Source organism: Lates calcarifer, linkage group LG21 (assembly GCF_001640805.2).
Source record: "Lates calcarifer isolate ASB-BC8 linkage group LG21, TLL_Latcal_v3, whole genome shotgun sequence".
Lineage (NCBI taxonomy): Eukaryota > Metazoa > Chordata > Actinopteri > Centropomidae > Lates > Lates calcarifer.
The window spans coordinates 24467884-24489031 of NC_066853.1; the positions used below are offsets into that span (position 1 = coordinate 24467884).

General features: G+C 39.1%; 2 protein-coding genes across 6 annotated transcripts in view; both read right to left on the bottom strand.

Annotated features, from left to right (window-relative positions):
• The window catches only part of usp2a (ubiquitin specific peptidase 2a), a 40492-nt gene extending 38121 nt beyond the window's left edge, over window positions 1-2371 (bottom strand). For 2 of the 4 annotated variants that reach the window (XM_018684014.2, XM_018684011.2), the window contains exon 1: window positions 424-567. The gene's annotated coding sequence lies outside the window, so the exon portion shown is untranslated. Of the gene's footprint in view, window positions 1-367; window positions 568-2161 lie in introns of those variants that run through there. The other 2 variants (XM_018684012.2, XM_018684013.2) reach the window with 2 other exon arrangements.
• Window positions 2372-5629: 3258 nt separating this feature from the next.
• On the bottom strand, window positions 5630-20674 carry LOC108888167 (tubulin-specific chaperone cofactor E-like protein). 2 transcript variants are annotated; one of them, XM_018684010.2, is made up of 11 exons: window positions 20531-20674; window positions 19129-19255; window positions 18882-18952; window positions 16448-16627; window positions 15348-15487; window positions 14557-14738; window positions 12929-13185; window positions 10876-11002; window positions 10547-10663; window positions 10338-10449; window positions 5630-9215 (listed from the first exon to the last, which is right to left on the bottom strand). In XM_018684010.2, the coding sequence occupies exons 4-11, from the start codon at window positions 16593-16595 to the stop codon at window positions 9009-9011; spliced, it is 1290 nt and encodes a 429-aa protein (XP_018539526.1). In that variant the 5' UTR covers window positions 16596-16627; window positions 18882-18952; window positions 19129-19255; window positions 20531-20674; the 3' UTR covers window positions 5630-9008. The 2 variants fall into 2 exon arrangements, with proteins under 2 accessions (XP_018539526.1, XP_018539524.1); XM_018684008.2 differs by having other exon boundaries at window positions 19057-19255.
• Window positions 20675-21148: the final 474 nt, after the last annotated feature.

The following is a 21148-nucleotide window of genomic DNA, read 5'->3' on the forward strand; positions in this document are numbered from 1 at the left end:
GTAACATACAGGGCAGTGGTACACACATTCTCTGGATTAGCTTGTATTATCAAATCTGGAAAAGTTGCTCAATTATAAAGCTCAGATATAGAGTTGACTCCATCTTTGAAAGCTTCTTGCTTCAAAGCTCATGTTTTGCAATCAAAACCAGCTACATCTTTATATATTTTCACTACAACTACAAATTTCATGCATATCAACTGGTGTTACGTGCTGCCCTGAGAAGTTGTTCTCAGTCCTTCTACTCATGCTAGAAAAATCCAGAACTTTCTGAAACATTATCCCCTGTCATCGTCTCCTTGAGAAGATGTACCCTGCAGTTGAGCAAATAGCCCAAATCGTACGCATTCAACTGACAGGCATTTACCTAAAAGAAGAAAAGGGAGGAAGAGTGGTGGTTAAGTTGGTTTGTAAGAGGCTCACCCTTGTTGTTCTGAGCGACCAGGCCAATAGACAGAAAGCAATGGGGTGCTACATGGGAGGCTGAGGCCCCAGAGTGTGAGAGGATAGTATGAGCACAGCGAACCAGAATGCCACTGATCAAGTTACAGAGCCGGTAAATATAGCAGACGCCTATGACCTCTACAGGTCTCTCAACACTCAGTAGTGTTCCAATTTGCTCTTAAAGGACTAGCATTAAGGCTTTTTATAAGCCAAGCTGGGTAAGCATCAAGTCCACCACACTGCTGTAGCCAGCAGATTGGCTGCTTTCACAGAAATTAAAGTCGCAAAAAGGGGCAAACTTCAGTGGATCATGATTCATCCTCAGGCATCTCTGAGTTCCCCCAGTAACAGTGCCACTGTATAAAGGCATAGATACTGCATAAGCTGTGACACTACATAATTTGTTGGCTGTCAGTTGCTATCAAATTTCATATCAATTTCATACATCAAAGTGAATTTTGAACACTTATGATTCTAAATTCATTTCAGCTTTATTTGACATATCTACATTAAATTTTGTTTTCTAAAAAAAATCAAAGTTAAATTCTACCATATCTTCCTTATTCTGACTATAATTCATAGTCATCCTGACTGTATACACATGCATATCATATAACTGCAATATTGGTGTCTGGGAAACATATATTAACAGTAAATTACGAAATTAAATCGAGTGCTTTCCAGCACAGGAAAACAGTTGAGGTATGTGTGCAAGACAGTGGAAAAAGGCAAACGTAGTGCTGTGGTGGACGGTCTCTGTGAGGGGTATAGCGTTACATGACACTGAGAGGAGATGGGACGACACTAGCACAGAAGCCATAGTCGATGTACTGCAGTGTGGCCGTCTCTATATGGTTATGAACAGCTTTGTTTGGGACAAATATGCATGTATTTGAAAAAAAAAAAAAATCCTCATGACGTTATTCCACGCGTGATTAGATAACCACTCAGACCCCCAGGAGCGTAATGGAAGCGGGGCAGGTTTGACAGTGCACTGTCCGTGAAGGGGGCGGAGAGGAGATTGAAACAGCAAAAACTTACCGTCCCTCAAGTCCCTAAACTATGAGGTAGCGAATAACATGCAACATTGATTAACAAGCACGCATGGTTATTTCGTCTGTGTAACCTCGGTGAACGTCCTACATCGTTAGTTAACTGGCTCTCAAGCTAGCTAATTCAACAATATCTGTGTAGCAAAGACAGCAGCGATGTTACGCCAGAGTGTTTAGAGACCACCCCGCCAAACTGTGGTGTAAGCAAATTGTGGCACTGCAACCACGGAAAACCATGCACATTTCGCCAGAAATAGCATAGCTAGGATCTTTATATTTGCTAGGACATCATTCCCCCCTTAAATATGGCCATATTCGATTGAATAAGCAAGACTTCATGCGACAAAATCGGAACTTTGAGGGTTGGTTCAGCTCTCATTCTGTTATAAACGCAGGGCAGTTTATCTAGCTTACCTGTCTTTAAACTTAAATTTATACTGAAACAAAGAGCTGCTTCATAGTCATATGTTTGCCGAATATTTTGGTGGGTCAGTGTGACTTCTAAAATGTGTTAAGTAGTGTTCGGTAACATATATATTTATTACCGGAAAGCAAGGAAGCGTAATATTACCAGAGTTTGGTAGGAGTTTGGCTTATGCTTGTGTCCATTAAAGAGAACAGTACATATCAGTGCTACAATGGTGTAGGTAACTGCAGTCACTCACCCCACAGTTGAAGATCACCCCGATCCAAACGGACAGAGAAACGCCCCCAAAAGTGTCTCTCTGGCTGGTTTGTGCTGCTTTTTAGACCATTTCTTAGGCTGCTGTGAAGGATGACCGACAGTGTTGGACAGAAGACTACACCGCCATGAGCTTTAATCAAGACAACGCTGGTATTCAGCCATATCACCTATCCCCTTGCAGTTGTAGAGTTTCAGCAACCAAGTAACGGTTCTTTTCGCTTTAATAGTGACGTCAGTCCGGTAACAGAGCTAATTTCTGATTGGTTCATACCTCTCCGTGAGCGTCACCAGCCTGACCAGCGAGCCGCCTCCTACACCGTCGCTATGGTGATGAACGTAAACATCAGAGCTGTATTTCATTGAAAAAATGCTACGTTCAAACCTATGGGAAATAGGGAAACTTTTTTCCTATAGTCAATTTTCACCCTATCTTTGTCGTTGTGGGCCTAAATAGTAACAGATATACCAAATTTTCACAGCTAAATACTATAAAATTATATTTACTTCCCACATTAAGTGCACGTGTTTAATTAGAAATAGGACGTTCAGAGCAAATACACACAGACAAAAGAAAAATTGCCATGCTGTTTGACGGCTTAAATGTGTACAAACAGATGACAAACTAAAGGAAAAACCAACACAGTTGTAAAGTATCTTAGTAACGCTTGGGCCACCAGGGGCTGCTGCCAAAACAACTTCAGTGCACCCTGGGTTGCAATCTGGTGACTGTGAAGGCCATAGAATATGATTCACATCAATTTAATACTCATCAAACCATTCAGTGACAACTCATGGCCTATGAATGGAGGTCTTGTCATCCTGGAAGAGCTCACTCCCAGTGGGATAGAAATGTTTCATCCTATAGGAGTAAGGTGATTGCTTGGAACAATTTTGTACTGATTTGCAGTGACCCTTTCTTCAAAGGGAATAAGTGGACCCAAACCAAGCCAGCAAAATGCACTCGCCCACAGCTACAAGAATATGTTGAAGCATGACTCATCTGATCATATCACTTTTTTTCCCCCACTAATTTATTACTTAATAATAAAGTTTTTCCTTCAATTTGTCACTGGTGTGTTGTCCTGCAGTATTTTAACTGTAACATTGTAGCAGCACAATTGGAATTGTCACAAAATACTGTGGTATTGATGTTGTGCAAAAATACAGATGGCTTATTTGTGACTTGTGAACCCTGGGAAATTCTAAAATTATCTATTTGTTCATACTGGTCATAACAATAGTTATTCTAATAATGAATTTAAGTGGTTGGTTTGTAAGAGGTTAATAAGGAATAAATACCACCAAGCATAAAGATGATATATGTTTGTTAAATATCTACCTCAGTTTGTTATAAGAATATATTTTGCTGTATTAATAGTTGGTTGGGTCAGATATTGAAAGAGATCTCCTGTGTCTAAGATTATTTCCTTTAAGTGTTCCAAGTTCCAGGACTCAAGTAGTCACTCAAGCTGGCGTGTGTGAGCATCTGCATCAAAGTGAATGAGTCATAAAATCACACTGCAATATAATCATCTCTGCCATGAAACACATCTGTACCCCTGACATGGTTCCAAAGCTGCTGCTGTGAATGAAACAAAGTGTCACACACTGAGGAGGGAGGCTGCCATTTATTACCATTCAGTGATGCATCTTTCTTTACATATACTAACACAAGAAAGACTCATTCTGTTCCATTTAATACTTCATATAGGTTCCTACAAAAATGATTATGCTTTAAATGCCACAGATTATGAACAGTCCCATGTTACATATAGTTGAGTGAACTGATTAGCTTAAATACTGGTGTATAAATCTGAGCAGGGGTGAAACTTAGGCATCCTGCTCATTTAGTCCAACCAAAAGCTATAACACTATAATCAAAGACAAATATAGCTTTCTAAGATCCACCTGAGCTCTGGTGCACTACTTTTAGAGGCAGATGATGACTCAAGCAGCATATTTACGGATATATCCAGAGTAGCAGTATCTATTTAGATTCATGTGTTTCCATTCAAACAGGATGTGCAGTAATAAACCTGCCAGATGTCTGGTATTATTTGTTGAGTATTTAACTAAATAAAATAAATAAATAATAATAAAAATAAAAATATAAAAATAAAATATATGAAGCTGTTCACTGTATTAATTTTCTCTATTTCAGCAGGCAAGCCCTGTTCTAACAGAGGAGTGTTTTATTTTTGTCAAACAGGCATAATATCAATTCATTACTGTTGCTCAGAAAGGAGAGGGAGAAAATGAATCTTACCTAACTGAATTTAAAGGAAAAATCCACCCTCGGTTATCCTTCAGGAGGAGGTACTTTGTCTACTTCAATAAGTGATTTCTTCTGTTTTGTAAAATGTAATTTGACACCTCCTTGAGCTCAAAGGACTTATTTGAACTTCAAGCAATGGTGTGACATTGACAGTGAATAAGCATATAAACGAAAGATTGATACCACTCTAGCAAATCTGAAGCTACACCAGCAGCAAGTTAGCTCAGCTGAGCATAAAAACTTGAAGCAGCTGTAATAACAGCTAGTCTGGCTCTATTTGAAAACAAAACCCACCCCCTCCACACCTTCAAGCACCTCTAAAGATCTCTACTAAGTGTATAAATGACAGGTTGAGGTTTTATAGGGGGGTGACAGACTATGCGCCAGTCCTCAGATTTCAGAGAAAAGATCCCAGGAAGTGAATGCTTCCATCGAAGAAATAGCCTGGTCCAGCCCATAAAACTACAGTCTATCAAAATAACTAAATTTTTTGTACAGATTAAACAAATGAAACATAACACAAACAAATTAGTGAACTTTAGAGGAGCTAGTAGGCTTATTTTGTTATTTCCCAAAATGTCAAGCAATGAGAGCGACAGTGATGATGACAGTAAATCAAGAATTTTCACATGGGACAGTCACTTCTGACCCAGTCTAGAAGCACAGTGTGCTGTACTGCACTCTTGACTATTGAGGCTACTGCTGGTGCAATCATTACCTTGGCCTCTAAAATGGGTGTCTCCCTGAAAGACTGCTGAATGATAGATAAAAGGTGGCTCTAGAAGGCCTCACAGTTTGATTCTTTAAAATCACAACCTGATGCTTACTGCTGATGGTTCAACTGAGTATCTGAATATGAGCTTAAGTTGTATACCTGACCTGTAATTCAGAGAAATAAAAACACCATAGAAGAAAAAGTACATTGCCAATAGCTGTTAAAGGGGAATTAGGGTGGAATTTTCCTTTAAAGGTCCTGAAAACCTATTTCCTTGATTAGCTTCCTACTGCTCCCACTTTGCTTATTTGTTTGTTTAGTTTCGTCTGAGTTTTGCTCACAGGTTTGAATGGGTGATGTCACATATTTGGACCAATCAGAATTTGATGTGATGACATTTGCTGAATGTTTGTCTATGATGCCAGGCCACTGTCAGTCCTGATAAATTTTAACTATGGTTTTTCCCTTAACTTTAATTAATTGTTGCTTTATTCATCATGAACATTTAATGTTACAAATCTGAGATGACATTTTCAGGGGCTTGAAGAGATGTAAAATGGCTTAGCCAATCTTGGCTTGTGGCAGGTTTGACAGTAGGCATGAGACACAATAAATAACATCATAACTAAATTTTTTTTTTTTTTTAAATCTGAATGAATTCAATAAGTAATACATTTACATGAAGACTTAGAGTATTTGTCTTTGTCTTAATGTAAAATAAAGTTCCATCAAGTGCATTATTCCATAAATCTAAGCAGGCAGAGTGACCACTTTCTCGCAAACACATAAAATCAATAAATGAATAACATGCACACCACCCTGCAAACAGTTGCATACTGCACATGCTCACTTCAAACAAATCTCACACTGATTAACACAGATACTACAACTCAACACTTCAGTCTAGACTTGGATGTTGGAGCCAGCACCGCACTGCTGTCTCTTTGTGCTGGTGTCTATGGCGGTGGTTCATGCTACGCTAACATTTAGACTACTGAGATAAAATGGGGCGACAGGTTTCAGTACTGTAACTCTTTTCATCTGACCTGCTCATTGCTACACCTTTATATTGACTCCTTAATCTAACTATGTCACTCACCGTAGAGCAGTAGTGTCTGAAAATAAACACTACAAAATAATAATAGAGTTGGAAATATTGTAGCATTTACATACTTGAGATATGGATACTTCAACAACACTGTTAAGAGGCCAAAGCACACTTAGTTGTTTCCTATTAACAGTGAATGAACTGAAGCTGTAGCCCAACAGATATCTGTTTCCAAACAGCCACTAAATATGAATACTTCATTTTGTGGCTTGATGTCTCAAGTGTTTCCTCATCCATAATACTTTGTCAAGAGTCCCATACTTTCCAAGTTGTTTGCTAGAGGAAAAAACAATAGCACCAAACATCTAACATCAATGCTCCTCTTATACAAGGTGGATGCTGCATATTAAAATCAATACATACTGCATACATTCCACATTACAATAATAATATCCCAGTCAGCTATCTTTGGTGAAGGCATTTCTGCGCAGAATGGACTGAAATCTAAAACACACTTATGTGTGGGAGCTGAATCACTTACGTAGAGGATTAATAGAAGAATAATGCGCAGTTTAAAAGGGCCCTCCAAGAATTTAGGACTGTACTTCCATAAAGTTTGGGACCCACAAGAGACAAATTTAAGCAGCAGAGGCCGAGATATTCTTACTTTTAGGAGTTCAAATTTTAAAAAGACACTGGTTCCCACATTTCCCATAATGCTGTTAGACAACATAGACAGCTGGATCTTATATAAGATACTCCATGCCCCATCAGCTCAAACCCCACAGTTCCCGTTTGTAATACAGGCTGTCTGGTAAAAGTTTTGAGTCTCAAGCCCCTTTTCAGATGCACATGAATGTCCTAAACTGAGATCAGCATGTGTTAATGATTACTGATTCCATACTTGGAAAATTGTAAATAAACTGCAAAGTAAAAACACTGATTAAGCATTTAAATAAAACAAGATCATATGCAAGTTCTTCAAGAAATTATGCAATAACAGAACAAATAGAACACTACACTCATAAGTGTATGGTAATAATCTGAAATCAGTAACAAAATAAATAAATAGAATTACGTCACTATGTGCCAAAAACTACATTGGTACCATATTTCATTAAAATGGCCATAAACATACAAAGTAATGAAAAAAAATCACAAACTTGTCTTGCTCCCCAGAATGAAGAAAGATGGTATGACTATAAACAACAGTATTTCAAATGTAGACAATATGCCATAGAGATTGTCTTTCAGGTACCCTGGTGTGTGTGTGTGTCACTTCTTTCCTCACAAGGAACCTCATCTAGTGAGAATATGATAGTGGCACAGCACAATTGATATTTGACACACAGATGAAGCCTGTAGGGGGCAGCACATAACATGACACAACAGCTGCTTTGTGGTATTGTGTGTGGGTCTGTGTGAGTGTACACATATGTGTACACAGTAACATTAGACTTTGGTCAGTGATGAAGAAAACACTGTAGTATATCATTGGCTTATGATCACTGCACTCCTGAAGCCATTTTACTATAAAGAGGTGCAATTTTCCTTTTAATACAACATTTCTTTTTAAAGTCTCCCTTCACCCAGAAATGTTTTTTTTCTTCTTACTTCATTTAACTGTTGTGCAGAGTTTAACATTAGAAAACTGTTTTCATATTCATTCACAATTGCTTACCTTGAATCTCAGTTTGATGTGCGTAGTGTACATACAGGATGATTTTCTGACATCACAACTAGTTTGGAAGCCAATCATGGTCCAGTACGCAATTTACACAAGTGTAGTGTGGAAATTTGAAGCCTCCAGTGCACATACACTGAGAGTGGACTTGTCAGCAGAAGAAATTCTGAACAGTATTTGCATATTTAGAAATTGTGGATTTTTCAGTGAGGGAGAAAGTAGATTTGATTTGAAGAATTCTCTAGCGGAAAGAGCTATCAGACAAGTTGCGTTTTAAAGCAAAGTACTGTCTTTCAACATGTCTGGAGAGGATCTATAAGGATTTATTTTTATAGTAAATTTCACACAGATTGTTGAATGTCATGTATAGAAAGAATCCCTTGCTCTTTTTGTAAAACAATACTGAATGTGATGTAGCATGTCTGAAGTTGCCATTTATCCACAGAAATACAAAGGAAAACATCAACTAACAATTGCTAGTTTTTCCCCAACCTCTGTATTTAGCAGGATTTAGGCAGGATTTTTCCTTTAACAGACACTGCTCTTCCTGATATTGTGTACCCATGGTAAAAGTGCAGATGAGAACAGCAGTCCCTCTCCATTTAGCAGCACTGCCTCACCGCTAATAAGGGTAGCTGTTGCGATGAAGTGGGCAAGCCAGTGGTGTTTGATACTTGCCTATGCAGGTGCTATGGTACATGCCATGTACTAAGAGACAGAGCTGCAGCGAAGCTGTGCTGGTACAGCAGCACCCTCCTCTCGACTTAAGCTGCTAGCTGACTGCAAGTTGCTCTCTTGGCCAGTTCTCCACTGCAACAGATTTGTGCACTAACTCCAGTGGATGCCCTCATATAAAGCTGAAATAAATAAAGACACAAAACTCTCCAGACTCCAGAGCCTCCCAGCAGCCCACTGAAGTCAACTGTACAGTTGCCATGATGGTGTTCACATCACTTTCATCTTTTCTTGTTTTAATTTCTGTCAGCAAGTGGCCCACTGCCTTTCCATATGTGTATTCCAATAATTTTGCAATGTCAGTTACAGATAATCCAGTGAATCAATCAATCAAGGAGTCACGCTAATCAGCCAGTTTGATACCCGCTGTTCATTTGGTCTTGGGTACCACTAGTATTTCATCACCGTCTTGAATGCTGTAGGAGTGGAGAGCCCGGGTGTTGTACTTCATTTCCTCTGGACCAAAAGCACTACACTTGTCAATGTAGTAGAGCCTCATGCTGTTGGTGGACAGCTGGACCACTGTTGTCAGCTGCTTCTTCAGCTCAGCTACTGTCTGGTCCAAACGGATGCTCAGCTGACACACACACACACACACACACACACACACACACACACACACACACACACACACACACACACACACACACACACACACACAACATCTTAACACTTCATAAGGTTGATACAGCCTGTTTCTCTGACGAATGTCTGATATTCACAGTGCTTTTAACTGTTCTGCTCTCCACACTTTCCTTAGGGAAAAATCTGGGTCTGTAGTTGCTAAATGTTCCAGTTTCAGTTCAATGTTCCAGAACAGCTAAACACTAACTTTATCTTAAACTGTTGTTTGATGCTGGGCAGGTGGTACTGGTTTACAAACAGCTGTTTGGTGAGAGTGGACCAAAATAATGTAATTGCCAGACTACAAACTAAAACTAAGAGCTAAAAGATGCGCAACTGCTCCAGAGATCAGAGAGGAACTGCAGAGTTGGGTGAACGCATGTACATCTATACACGTGACAGCTTTCACATTACACACAGTCATGTGATTCAATGCTAATATAAATGTTGCTTTAAGGGGCGAATCAGCTGTCCTTAACCACTGCTGGCAAAGAGCTGTGAGCCTTTAACATGGCCACCTGGTCATCATCACCATCCAGCAAAAAATAAGTTCTTTGTCTAAACAGACGAAGTAGTGAGAGTAGAGAATTCAGTACAGACTATGTCCTTCACAGAAATGCTTTGCTTTTGTGTTGGTCATTAGAGAGGAATGAATAACACCACAGGGAATCCCATGACATGTTTGATCAAATTCTTTTTGACAGTGGAAGGTTGTATGGAGGTTACAGTAGTCATGATGAACCACTGAGAGAATGTTTTATCTCCACAGCAGCTGGCTGCTTTCCAGTATAATTGGACAATTTTATCTGCTTTTTTTTAACACAAAGACTAAAGATTATCTTGGTGCACGGCACCAGTTAGTCAAAAATAAAGACAATTGTCAGTGCCCGAGTACTGAGGAAAAAACAAGTAGTACATTTACTAAGGAGAGACTCAACAGGATGACCAGGTCAAGTATGAAGGAGCAGTGATAGCAGGAAGTAACATTATGTGATATAATCTTTGGTCCTGCCTCTGAAGTTATTGTACATTTGTTGACTATTCAGAACAACACCTCATTAAATGCTAAACACACCTGTTCCACTTTTTCTTCACAGTGAACCTCCACCTGGGCATGGCAGCGAGGTCGGAGGTCGATCTCGGCAAGTGGTTCCAGCTTCCCATACTTGGTTACCAGGGAATGATATCTTAGGAGGTAAGGAGAAAGTTTTGCTGTCAGTCTTGAAAGCACACACACATACATGACACATACACTCATACCACTGCAGCTGCAGTGCAGTGTACCTGTAAGGCAACTCCTCCTCAGGGTAGTCTAAGTAGTAACGGATGAAGAACCTCTCTGCGTCTTCTCTCTCACTGTCAGTCACAACGCTACCATTTAGTAGTGATATTGCAGGAAGCCTGAGAAGAAGCTCAAATGTATTATGCCGCCATGTAACAGATATTTCTGACACAGTATGACTCTTCAATGCACCAGATAACTGACTTCAACAATTATGGAGACCAAACTGAGAGCACGTCTCATTCAATGTCAAGGATTAGGAGGAACAAAGCAACCTCTCCACTTCCTGTCGAGGAGGTTATTCCTCACTGAGATCACAAATGGGACTCACTGTGCTATCATGAGGCTGCGTCGCTCTGCATTGGTGTAGGTCTGCAGTAAGGGAATGCCCTGCAGTCGCACCTCCTCCAACTTGGGGAAGAAGTTCAACTTCTCAATGTCTTCCCATCGGTTTAGACCTGACAAAACATACATGGACAAGTAAGCTCTGTGAAGCCTTTTGTGTCTCCTGAGAGAGCTGCATGAAGTCTGATGGATGTCCTCAAGTGACACTTGAAGCTTATTGGCACTGGTGGTGCTATTAGGGGAAAAAACACAGAGAAAAATATGGACAGAGAACAAGCACTGGAAGGAGATGCATGGTGTCTTCTCTACATAGATCTGTCCGAGTCACATGTTAATGCTTTAATGTACAGGATGTTAGGTCACTGCAGGCCAGTATTAGCTGGAAACTGAAGCTGCTAGTAGCTCTGTGTGGCTGTACTTGGGCACAGTGGTGCTTTGAGGCACATGTTAACATTGCTAACAGCTGATGTTTAGTGGGAATAGTGTTTAAGATGTTCACCATCTTAGTTTAGCGTAACATGTTAACATTTGTTCATTAACACAAAGTACAGTAGATGTGTGTCATTAGTTTTGCAGCTTTTCTTGTAATAAAAAAAACACATAATAACAAAAATGTCAACTACTGGTGGTGCTACACCAAGAGCCAGTGAAACACCACAATTGCTAGGATTCAGTGTCTAGGGACCATGAATGCCTGGGTTCATGGCATGCATCCAGTAACTGTTGAGATATTTCAGTCTGGAAAAAAGTGGTGACAAACCAACTGGCTGTGCAGCAGAAACTGCCACCAACGCTGCTAGCATGGTTCAAAATCAGAAAGTTCAGACTGAATGTGTTTAAATCTTTCAGGCTAGTTTAGGGGATTGGTAAAACTGAAGTAAACTGAGAGGATTTGAATTAAGTTAGTTGTGTAGCACAAATTTTTCCACTGTTGATTTGTACTGGATTTGATGGCCTGCTGGATTTACTGGATCTGTGCCGAGTAAAAGGACATTATACTTAGGTTGAGTGCTGTTAACTAGAAAGTCTTCCTATCCCTGAATGGCCCCATGTTGACACCCCCAGACAAATCTGACAATTATACTTTTCTGCATGTGAACCAAATCTATTTCGGCCACAATTGGCCTGACTCAGCTGGGTAGTCAAAGGGTAGTGACAAAGACGTGTTTTTAGACTTCTACTGGCCATGGAATAGAAGTCACACAAACTTCAAATGATAAACTTGTCTCCACACAGCCTGACAGCACTAACATTCTTCATCTGCCTGGCAAAGTCTATGCAGGAAAGCTAAATAAGAATGACTAAGAGATGAAAAGTAAGCATTGGCTTAAAGGATAAGTCTGGCAATACTCTATATCTTATTGTTAACACATCTCACTAAAAGACAAATACCAACAATTAACCAATCCTACTAAGGGTTATTGCCAGTGTAGTCAAAGCCTGATATATTGGATTCCTCTGTGCTACAGAGCAGACTATGTCAAAATGTTATTGCTGCCTTATCATATCCTGTCTCAAGACAATGGCACTTCTAAAAATCCAGGAAACAATGGAATGTGATATTATCTCAGTCTATATGAAGAATATGCTTCTGTTTTAAGAAAAATAACCTGAGACAAAATTACCTGCAAGAAGGATGTTTCTCTGTGCGTCAGGCAACATAAAACAAAGTAAGGGACTGAAGTAAATTTGAACACGTCTTTTGATATTGTTTTTGTCCCCTCTACTCTCATCAGAATTCTAAAAATAGATTTACTCATACTGCTCAAAATAGAAACCATTTCTGAGATAAAAGCTGACCTGGAATCTGTTGTAATACTCTGAAAATAACACAAAGTTTTTAGGATACATTGACATATTTCCTTGTGCTAAATTTATCAGCTGTTATCAAGTCTTCACATACTAATGTTGATACTATAACTTGGGATGGTCTCCTGTATGCTGAAAAATCAGGAGCAATTCAATTTCCTCCCGAAGTTAAACCATAAACCATAATGGGACACCAAAACGCCCCATGAAAACAGTCCAACACCCCTGACCTGAGTTATGAAGGTTAATGCTGCGTAGTTTGGGGAAGAGTCGTTGCAGAATATCTTTGTTGTCCTGAATGGATGCCAAGTTGTTGTTGGCCATGATCAGAGTGTCCAAGCCGGGGAACATGGTGCCAAACTTGCGGACTTCGGCCCAGTCCTGGAGGCTGTTGTCGGTGATGTGAAGCAGGCGCAGGGTGGGGCAGGCCACGCTGGAGGCACTCACACTACTGTACTCATTAAGGCACAGGAACAACTCCTCCAGCCTGCAGGGAAACACCGGAGAAAGCATGGTGCAGGGTGAAGATGTAATGTAATGAGAAGATGTAATGAAAATGCACATACAGTATATCCTCTTCAGTAAGAAACTAAATAAACCCTCCTAGGTCATCTTTGGAGATCAGTCTGCCAGCAGGCGTCCACTGTGGTGCATTTCCTGTCCTGACAGTGGAGCTGACCTGAGAATGGAGCCTGAATCGGAAGTGACCACACAGAGCAGGTCTGCATGCAGATCATATAATGGGAAGCACCTTTTTTTTTTTTTTTAGAACTTTTGCTGTTGTGGCTTACTTAAGTTTTCTCAGGGTGGTACTTTATGTTTGTTTATTTGGGACCTTGACGCTTGGATATAGCCAGGGGATTTGAAAAGAGTGGATTTGATATAAAAATAAGCATACACATTTCCACACCTCAGACTAATTCTGATTAATTAATACTGTATAGAGGATACTTAATTTTTGATTATATTGCAATGTAATTTTTTTTAGATATTTTATATTCTACATTACACTATACTGTCTATTTTTTGTTTCTACTAGTTCTATTGTTTCTACCTTTGTTTTTTATTTTACCTTACATGCACTACATTATTATATTAAACACTATATTATTATTATATTGATATATAGATATTTTTTTCGCATCATATAATGTTCTTTCATACACTGTTACAATTGTTTGTATCATATTTTAACTCTTACTTATAAATAAATCAAAGTGCATTATGCATACAATATGATACAACAAATGTAATATAATATCTCATGTAATCCTCCATCATACATGTGGTGTCTAGTATACCTACATATAACAGCACTATGTCACTGTTACTTATCTTACTTTTTCCTTATTCTTCTGTACTTGTCTGGCTTTGTGCTATTGTAACAGCATATCTTCAGTTCGTCAGTTATCTGTGTTATCTGTGTTTTGCCTCTAAGTATGATTGCTTTACAGGAGGACACATGGGAGTAAAAGGGAAAAAAAGACACAAACAATACAGTATTTCAGACTGAACTGTTCACAGTGGTCTGTGGATTATCCTGAGTGACAGGGACATTCTTTCTGAAAAGATGTTTTGCTGTCATTTTACGCTCTGGACACAAACAAAACTACATTCACTTGGTTTAAACTGGGGTCATGACTGAGGCACATACATTGAAACATGGCTACTGGGATAAATGAAAAAATGTTTTGTTTCTTTGTACTGATCATCACATTCAATTCCACTATGTGTTAGTGTTACTCAAGAATAGTTTGAAGTGAACAAACCAATGAGATAGTGTAGTCCCTGTTTGGAATTAATGCCAGCTTAGTCTTGAGTGTCAGAAGCACTGATCTAGCATGACTATTGTTCTTACTCAGTTATCTCCCGAGTGAGCAGCAGCACGGTGTCCCAGGACACTTGAGTGTTGTTGAGGACAAGGCGTCGGACCCGGGAAAAGGCTTCGGCACACCGCGGCTCGAGAGGCATTCCTGCTAGGGGGTTGGAGCTCAGGTTCAGGAACTCCAGGTTAGGGATGTTGGACACAATTTTACTAATCTGAAAACAAGATAATAATGTGTGTTTTTACATCTTGTCCTCTTGTAAGGTCAATCAGAACCTTTGAAAATCATTCATTTACACAAAAGCAGAAGATGGACTTGACTACGATGTGGTCAAAGACCTTTACAGAATTTGCATCTCATCATCACAAATACAGAACAACAGACCTGTACTACTTTTCTTTGATTGGAACATTTACCTGGTAATCTTTACAGGATAAAAAAGCCTAAACCAAAAATGCACTGTCTGTCTCTCAACTGTCTCACAGCCATAACCTCTCTGTGGCACTCTGCTCCAAGCCCACTCGCTCCAACTATAGTTTCATTTTATAAAAATGCTCACAAATTTCATAAAATAGCTGCGCTTTTTAAACAACCGTTACTCAAACAGAGGGAAATGGTATTTCTGTTGGGGACTATTTTCAACTGCAGACTAATACACATTTAGTGAGCTAGTGAGCATTAATGGCAGCAGGATAGTGTAAGTGAGATTGAGTGTGTGTGTTCAGGGTAATGAAGGTGTTTTTAGAGCTCATTCTCATTACACAGAATCGATTAATAATGTAATGTAAGGAATTAACTACTTTAATAAACCCAGACACTCCACCTCATGCCAGTCCTGCAGCTTGTTATGGGACAGGTCCAGCTCCATGACATGGGAACAGAAAGCAGCAATCTCAGTCTGGTCTCCTGCCCTGCTGATCCCGCAGCTATTCAACACCAGCACACTGGGCAGGTTCAGACGGTCTGGAGGTGAGGAGGGAGAGGATAGAAGGAGGAATTAAGAAGGATTAGTTGGACAGAGGGAAAGGTTCACACAGGAAAAGGATGATTTTCAAGGGTTTTTAATTTCGGTAAAAGTGAAACCTGTGATTTACTAAAACAGAAAATTTACAAATCTAAATTAATATATTCATGTGCCGATGCTATAAACAAGAAGATGATGAGAGCCAAAAGTGATGATAACAGCAAGTTCCCATAATAAACCACAACAGCTGTTACTGTGGTGTCTAGTAAGAGAAGACAGGATGCAGTCTTGCATTTATGGGCCCAATTTTTCCACCATTGGAAAACCTGACAAAACCATGATGCAATGCAGCAAGGGGCCTCGATCGGACTTTGTGGAATTCCACAGAGTCAGCTTGGGGTTTGACTTTGTTTGGAAGATCGCCCATTGTTTATAGCAATACGGATGTAATGGTGTAAAAGAAATGAATAAGAACATTAATAACAACTATAATAATAGTAAAAGTAATCACTATATGCAATTTAAAAGCCATAATATTTATTTTTAAAGAGATTTGACAGAGCTTAAAAGGATCTGCCATGAAGAATGGGATAAACTTCCCTGAACAAAGCTTGTAGAGATTTAAGTGAGAGGACAGGAAGATCATTTCTGCCACGGGGGCCTCTAGAAAGTACCGAATCAAGGGCCAGAAAATGTTTGTAAATGAGAGGTTTCACTTTTACATTTTTAATAAATCAAATTCAACTTTGAAATCATATTTTCATTTACAGGTTATTGGCTGTAGATTGATGAGCGAATCTACAACACAATATAGTGTAAAAATGAAGGGATCTGAATACTTTTTGAAGCCACTGTAAATAAGCTATGGCCCATCCAAGGTTGTAGTGAGGTCATTTGAAAGTGACGGGCCCATATCTATCTGTCTGCACAAAGCTTTTAATTTTCCATCTCAGGCTCACCTTTCATAGGGGAACCTTGAGGACCTGCAGTGGGCACGACCACCACCCCCATACCAGGTCCTCTGCGGTACGGAAAATTCTCCGGGCTATACTTTTCACTGATCACCTCCACAAAGGTGCGACCATCTTTATCCTCCGGCGGCTCCATGGCTCCGTCCCGTTGAACAGCCTCCCCCTCAGCTGGTCAGCATTGTGAGAAAGAGACAGACACCCACAGTGATTAGCTGTTGGCTCGCACATGGGCTGTGTTCAAACCATGCAACAGCAAAGAGCAGTGTAAAGTACTGTAGCACTTGAATGCAACCAGGCACATTTGCTACTATTTACATTATTAACTACTTCATGACACTTCAATCATGACATTACATGACAAAAACAGCTTATATAATGGAAAGAAAAGTCCAGTCCAGAGCTGCAAGTAACGATGATTTTCTTTATAAATTAATAACCTAATTTTCTGGACTAATCAATGAATCGTTTGGCTATAAAACATCAGCAAATAGAGAAAAAAATCACTCTGAGCCATAGGTGACTTTAATGATTAATCAGTTATCAAAATAGTTGCAGATTTTTGCAGCTCTATCAAAGACTGGCTTTTATTGTTTTGAAACATTGTGGTTGAAAAGCTTATTTCTCATAGTTTCTTCTCATACTTTCAAAAGACAGATTCACACAAAAACTACCACATTTAACATGAAACAAATCATTTGTTGCTATGATTTTTCATTATTTAACGTAATGAAGATCATTGCATTTTTTGAAAGGAGTATATATACTGAAAGGAAAGACACCTTGACAAAGCAGACAAAAATGAAAAAAGTTGAATATCAAGCTGTAAGTGATCAGTTTGACACTTGCTGGCGGATTTTCTGGTGCAAATAGTACAAAGCTATTGTGGCTCCAGAGGGAGCTCTATGACGTGATAAATATCTTCGAGTGATGTCACTTGAGTCAGCTGTGGTAGCCTCTGAGGACAACAAGTTTGAAAGGAAGAAAGATCTGGAGGTGTGGAGTTAGCTTACCAGACCTCTGTAGCCCTCTCCTCATCTATACTTGAGGCTAGTGGCTCAAGGGTACATTAGCCAATACTATTGTAGCACACTAGAATTGCTGACAAGTAGAACAGAAGAATTGGTTATGACAAAGAAGAAAAATGTGTGATACATGAATGAATGTGTCGTGCTGCATCAGTTTTGATCCGTTTTTGCTGTCCATCATGTGTCCAATGACGAGTGCAATGCTAAATCAGAGGAGTACTGTTGGAAAACTGTTTAACAATTTTGAACTAAGCAGCAAATACTCACAGTGAATAGGATGGAACCAGAGCATATCTGCCATTTTCACTTGATAACAGACTTTGCCAATAAACTGAAAAAATATTGTTGGCAAATAACTGACCAGTGTTTGATTCAATTATTGTTTGCACAACCCAACCCAAGCTCAAACATAAAACTTCCTCTCTTTTCCTCTCTGGCATACAGCTGTCAAAGATCTGTAACATTCTAGAAAGTTCCATACAGGTCTAAAATACCTATGGCCCTGTCACTGAGGACTAGTACAATGCTCAACTACAAAGAGGACACTGATAAATCAGTCACTTGCTTCACTGCAGGTCTTTACACAGCCATCGATAAAACATTGAACATAAGACTATATTTCACTACTAAACAATTACATTTTCTTACTTCTAGTCTGCACAAATCATCTAATTATATAGCAACACACTGTATGATCCAAAGAGAACAAGAGAGTCTAACATCTACATTAGAAAAACACAACTGCTGTCTTATTCCTGATGACACAAAGTTGTCGAGTCTGATGAATGTCTGCAAAATGATAAGGGATGCAGGGATGGACACCAGGAGGTGTCCTCAGCTCTTTATCAGCAAACCACAGAGACACTATCCCATTTAAATATTCCTGGATTTGCCTGAAGGAGAGAAACAAGAAAGCTGATCTTTATGCTGAAATTATTTTAAAAAATGTGAAGAAGGTCCTTCTGACCTAACATATCACTTCAGTTTCTATAATTAAAATGATGAGTATCTGTGTGAGTGTTAAAATGCTTGGTGGAGAGCCTCACTGAGGAATCTGCTGCAGGGAAGCATAAATTATGTAGTGGTTTTGCTGAAATAAAAAATAAAAGGATCTTGTTACAATATCTTATTTGACAAAAATGGGCTCCAGTAAATTGTGGTAATGTATGAAAGCAATTTGTTACTCCTCATCTAATGAATCAAGATATTTGCCATGAGGCCGCAGTATACAAATAAAATATGGACACAAAAAAATATGCACATATGTTATAGATGTCTGACCAGTGTCCTGTTTGAGAGAAGTCGTACCTATTTTCTAAAACTGTTCCTGTAATCTCCAAATGGTTATGGTTATGGTTATGGTTATACTTTAAAAGATATAACAGAACCTGTCTTACCTGAAGAGACGTTTCCTTTGATTTGACCAGTATCACTGTTCACTGTTGCCCTCTGTTTCTGTACTGAAGGTCTGTCAAAGAAAGAGGAGAGAGGTCTGGTTTAATTTCTGTCCACTGACACATACATTTGTTTATTCATTCTGAGTGCAGTAGAGATTGCAATTGATGTCCTAACCTTTACACAAGACAAAGCTGTCTATTTGGGAGATGAAAGGCAGGCTCTATAGCATTGTCAGTATTGTCTTACTCCAGAGTGACTGAATGGGCTGACAGGCGTCCCCAGAAGAAATGTTGGTTTCTCTTTGGTCAGTTGTCAGGATTTGGTCTGTACAGGCCAGAAAAGGGGGGACTTGGAAAGTGTTCACCACATGACACTGGATAACAAACAAGGGCAAAGATCAGTTTCTGCCTTGTTATTCACATGCCAGTATCAATATAACCATAAGAACACAGAAGCACATTCCTGTAAGTAGAGAAGAGAGCTACTGTGAGCAGCCAAACTGCCTTCACAACACTGATACAAACCAGACAGAGGAGTTTCCCCAGAAGGGTTAACGACATATGAAACACATTTAACAGTTTGCAAAACATGATGGGAAACGATTGTGTACGATGCTTCCCAAATTCGGCATAATCTTATTGACAAGGCTACTAGTATGATCGAAATTTCAACTTTTATAGGTAGTTTCCCACTAATCCCTTGGAGTACCTTCAATCACCGAGGTGAAAAATGACCGTCGCAACAAATAAAAGTTGGTATTTAAACTGTTAATCCAATTAATATATCTGATGTGTTACTCTTGACGATTCGTAAAAATTATTAAGTGGTGTTGTTACATTATCACATTAGACATCTTTCAAGTGGCATATTTTTGAATAGAATTAGGCTATTTTATGGGGAGCACACTGTGCCAAACGACCTTGAAAAAAATCGCAATTTTATACTTCTTTGCTTATCGGTAAATGTACACATATATCAGTTTGTAAAACAAGCCAATGATTCAGCTATACATTCTGATTAATTCGGCATATATCCTTTTGACGAAGCAAAGGTTATATAGACAAAATTTCAACTTTTATACGTGCCATATTAGCTACAGCCCCTCACCAGTTACATTGATGTGAGGAAAAACGATCCTAGCAACAACAGACAGACCCATTATAAAAGTTCATATTTTTCTAGTACAGAAGCTGCTTCATCTTTGCAACTTATGCCGAGTAAATGTATAACTCTTGGTGATCAGTAAATGCTCTTGGAGTGGTTTTGTTACATTATAAATAAGCCGATAAGGCACAGAAACCACAGAATTGACAGATTTGTTAATGAGCTTTGGTTTTTTCTTTACTAGAACGTACATAGCTAACTCCATACACACAATGACAACACTTTTTCCATTGTGGCTCCAGCTAAAGGGAACAACTTTTAACATGGGAATTATGAGTACAAACTGTCTGTTGTTGACAGCTAAGCAGTGTTCAGTCCAGACTCAGTATCAGTGAGTCTGACCCCCAGCAGCAGCTCGATGGAGCCCGAGATGGATTACAGATGGCAACGATACAAATATCCTGTCAGTAATCAATAGCTGAAGGCAATACGATACAAGAACGTGCCAAAAACTGATTAAATTAAGGGTCGTCTTTCTACATACCTTTAATGTCTACTTTGAATTTCCCTTGTTGATGAAAACAACCAGCTGTCATTTTGCTCACCCCTGCATCCCGGAAGTGACGTTGCTTGATGGCCGAAACGACTTTTTCCCTTTTAAATTTAATTACTTCCTTTTAAATTGCAAAAAAAAAAATTAAGTTAAAGCAAATGCAGTTTTTCAGAGCATGTATTACAGTGGAGAGAAAAAAAAATGAAGAAAAAAAAGACAGCTGAGATAGCCCTTGAAAATAATGTCCATGATGTCATTGTCTTGCTGATGATGATCATGATTTGTCTTGTCTTGATTCATGTGTAGCTTCCCGGACACTGCAGATGCCTGTTGTCTCCCTCAGTATGTTGATAGTAGGTGGATGAATTCATTGTTAAAGATAATAAGATAGAAGTCATAATACATTTCAGGGAGATGAATCATTGACAATACAATGCACCCATGAAACAACATAGAAACAACATCAAATAAAATGGAACTACTCTACATTCCCAATTGTTGATAGATGTGAGGCAATTAGACATTATAGATCAACTTTTTTGTGATCAATCTGTCAGTGTATGGGACAGCCTAATGAGCATTAATCAGATTCTGTTTATCTGAGCAGCA

Bases quoted from the DNA above. Each gene is read 5' to 3' on its own strand.
- LOC108888167 (XM_018684010.2), bottom strand. From the start codon at position 16,595: ATGGAGCCGCCGGAGGATAAAGATGGTCGCACCTTTGTGGAGGTGATC. The intron at 11,003-12,928 runs GTCAGGGGTGTT...ATGTTTTGTCAG, and splicing joins CATTAACCTTCATAACTCAG to GTCTAAACCGATGGGAAGAC. The intron at 9,216-10,337 runs GTGTGTTTAGCA...TGTGTGTGTCAG, and splicing joins GTGAAGAAAAAGTGGAACAG to CTGAGCATCCGTTTGGACCA.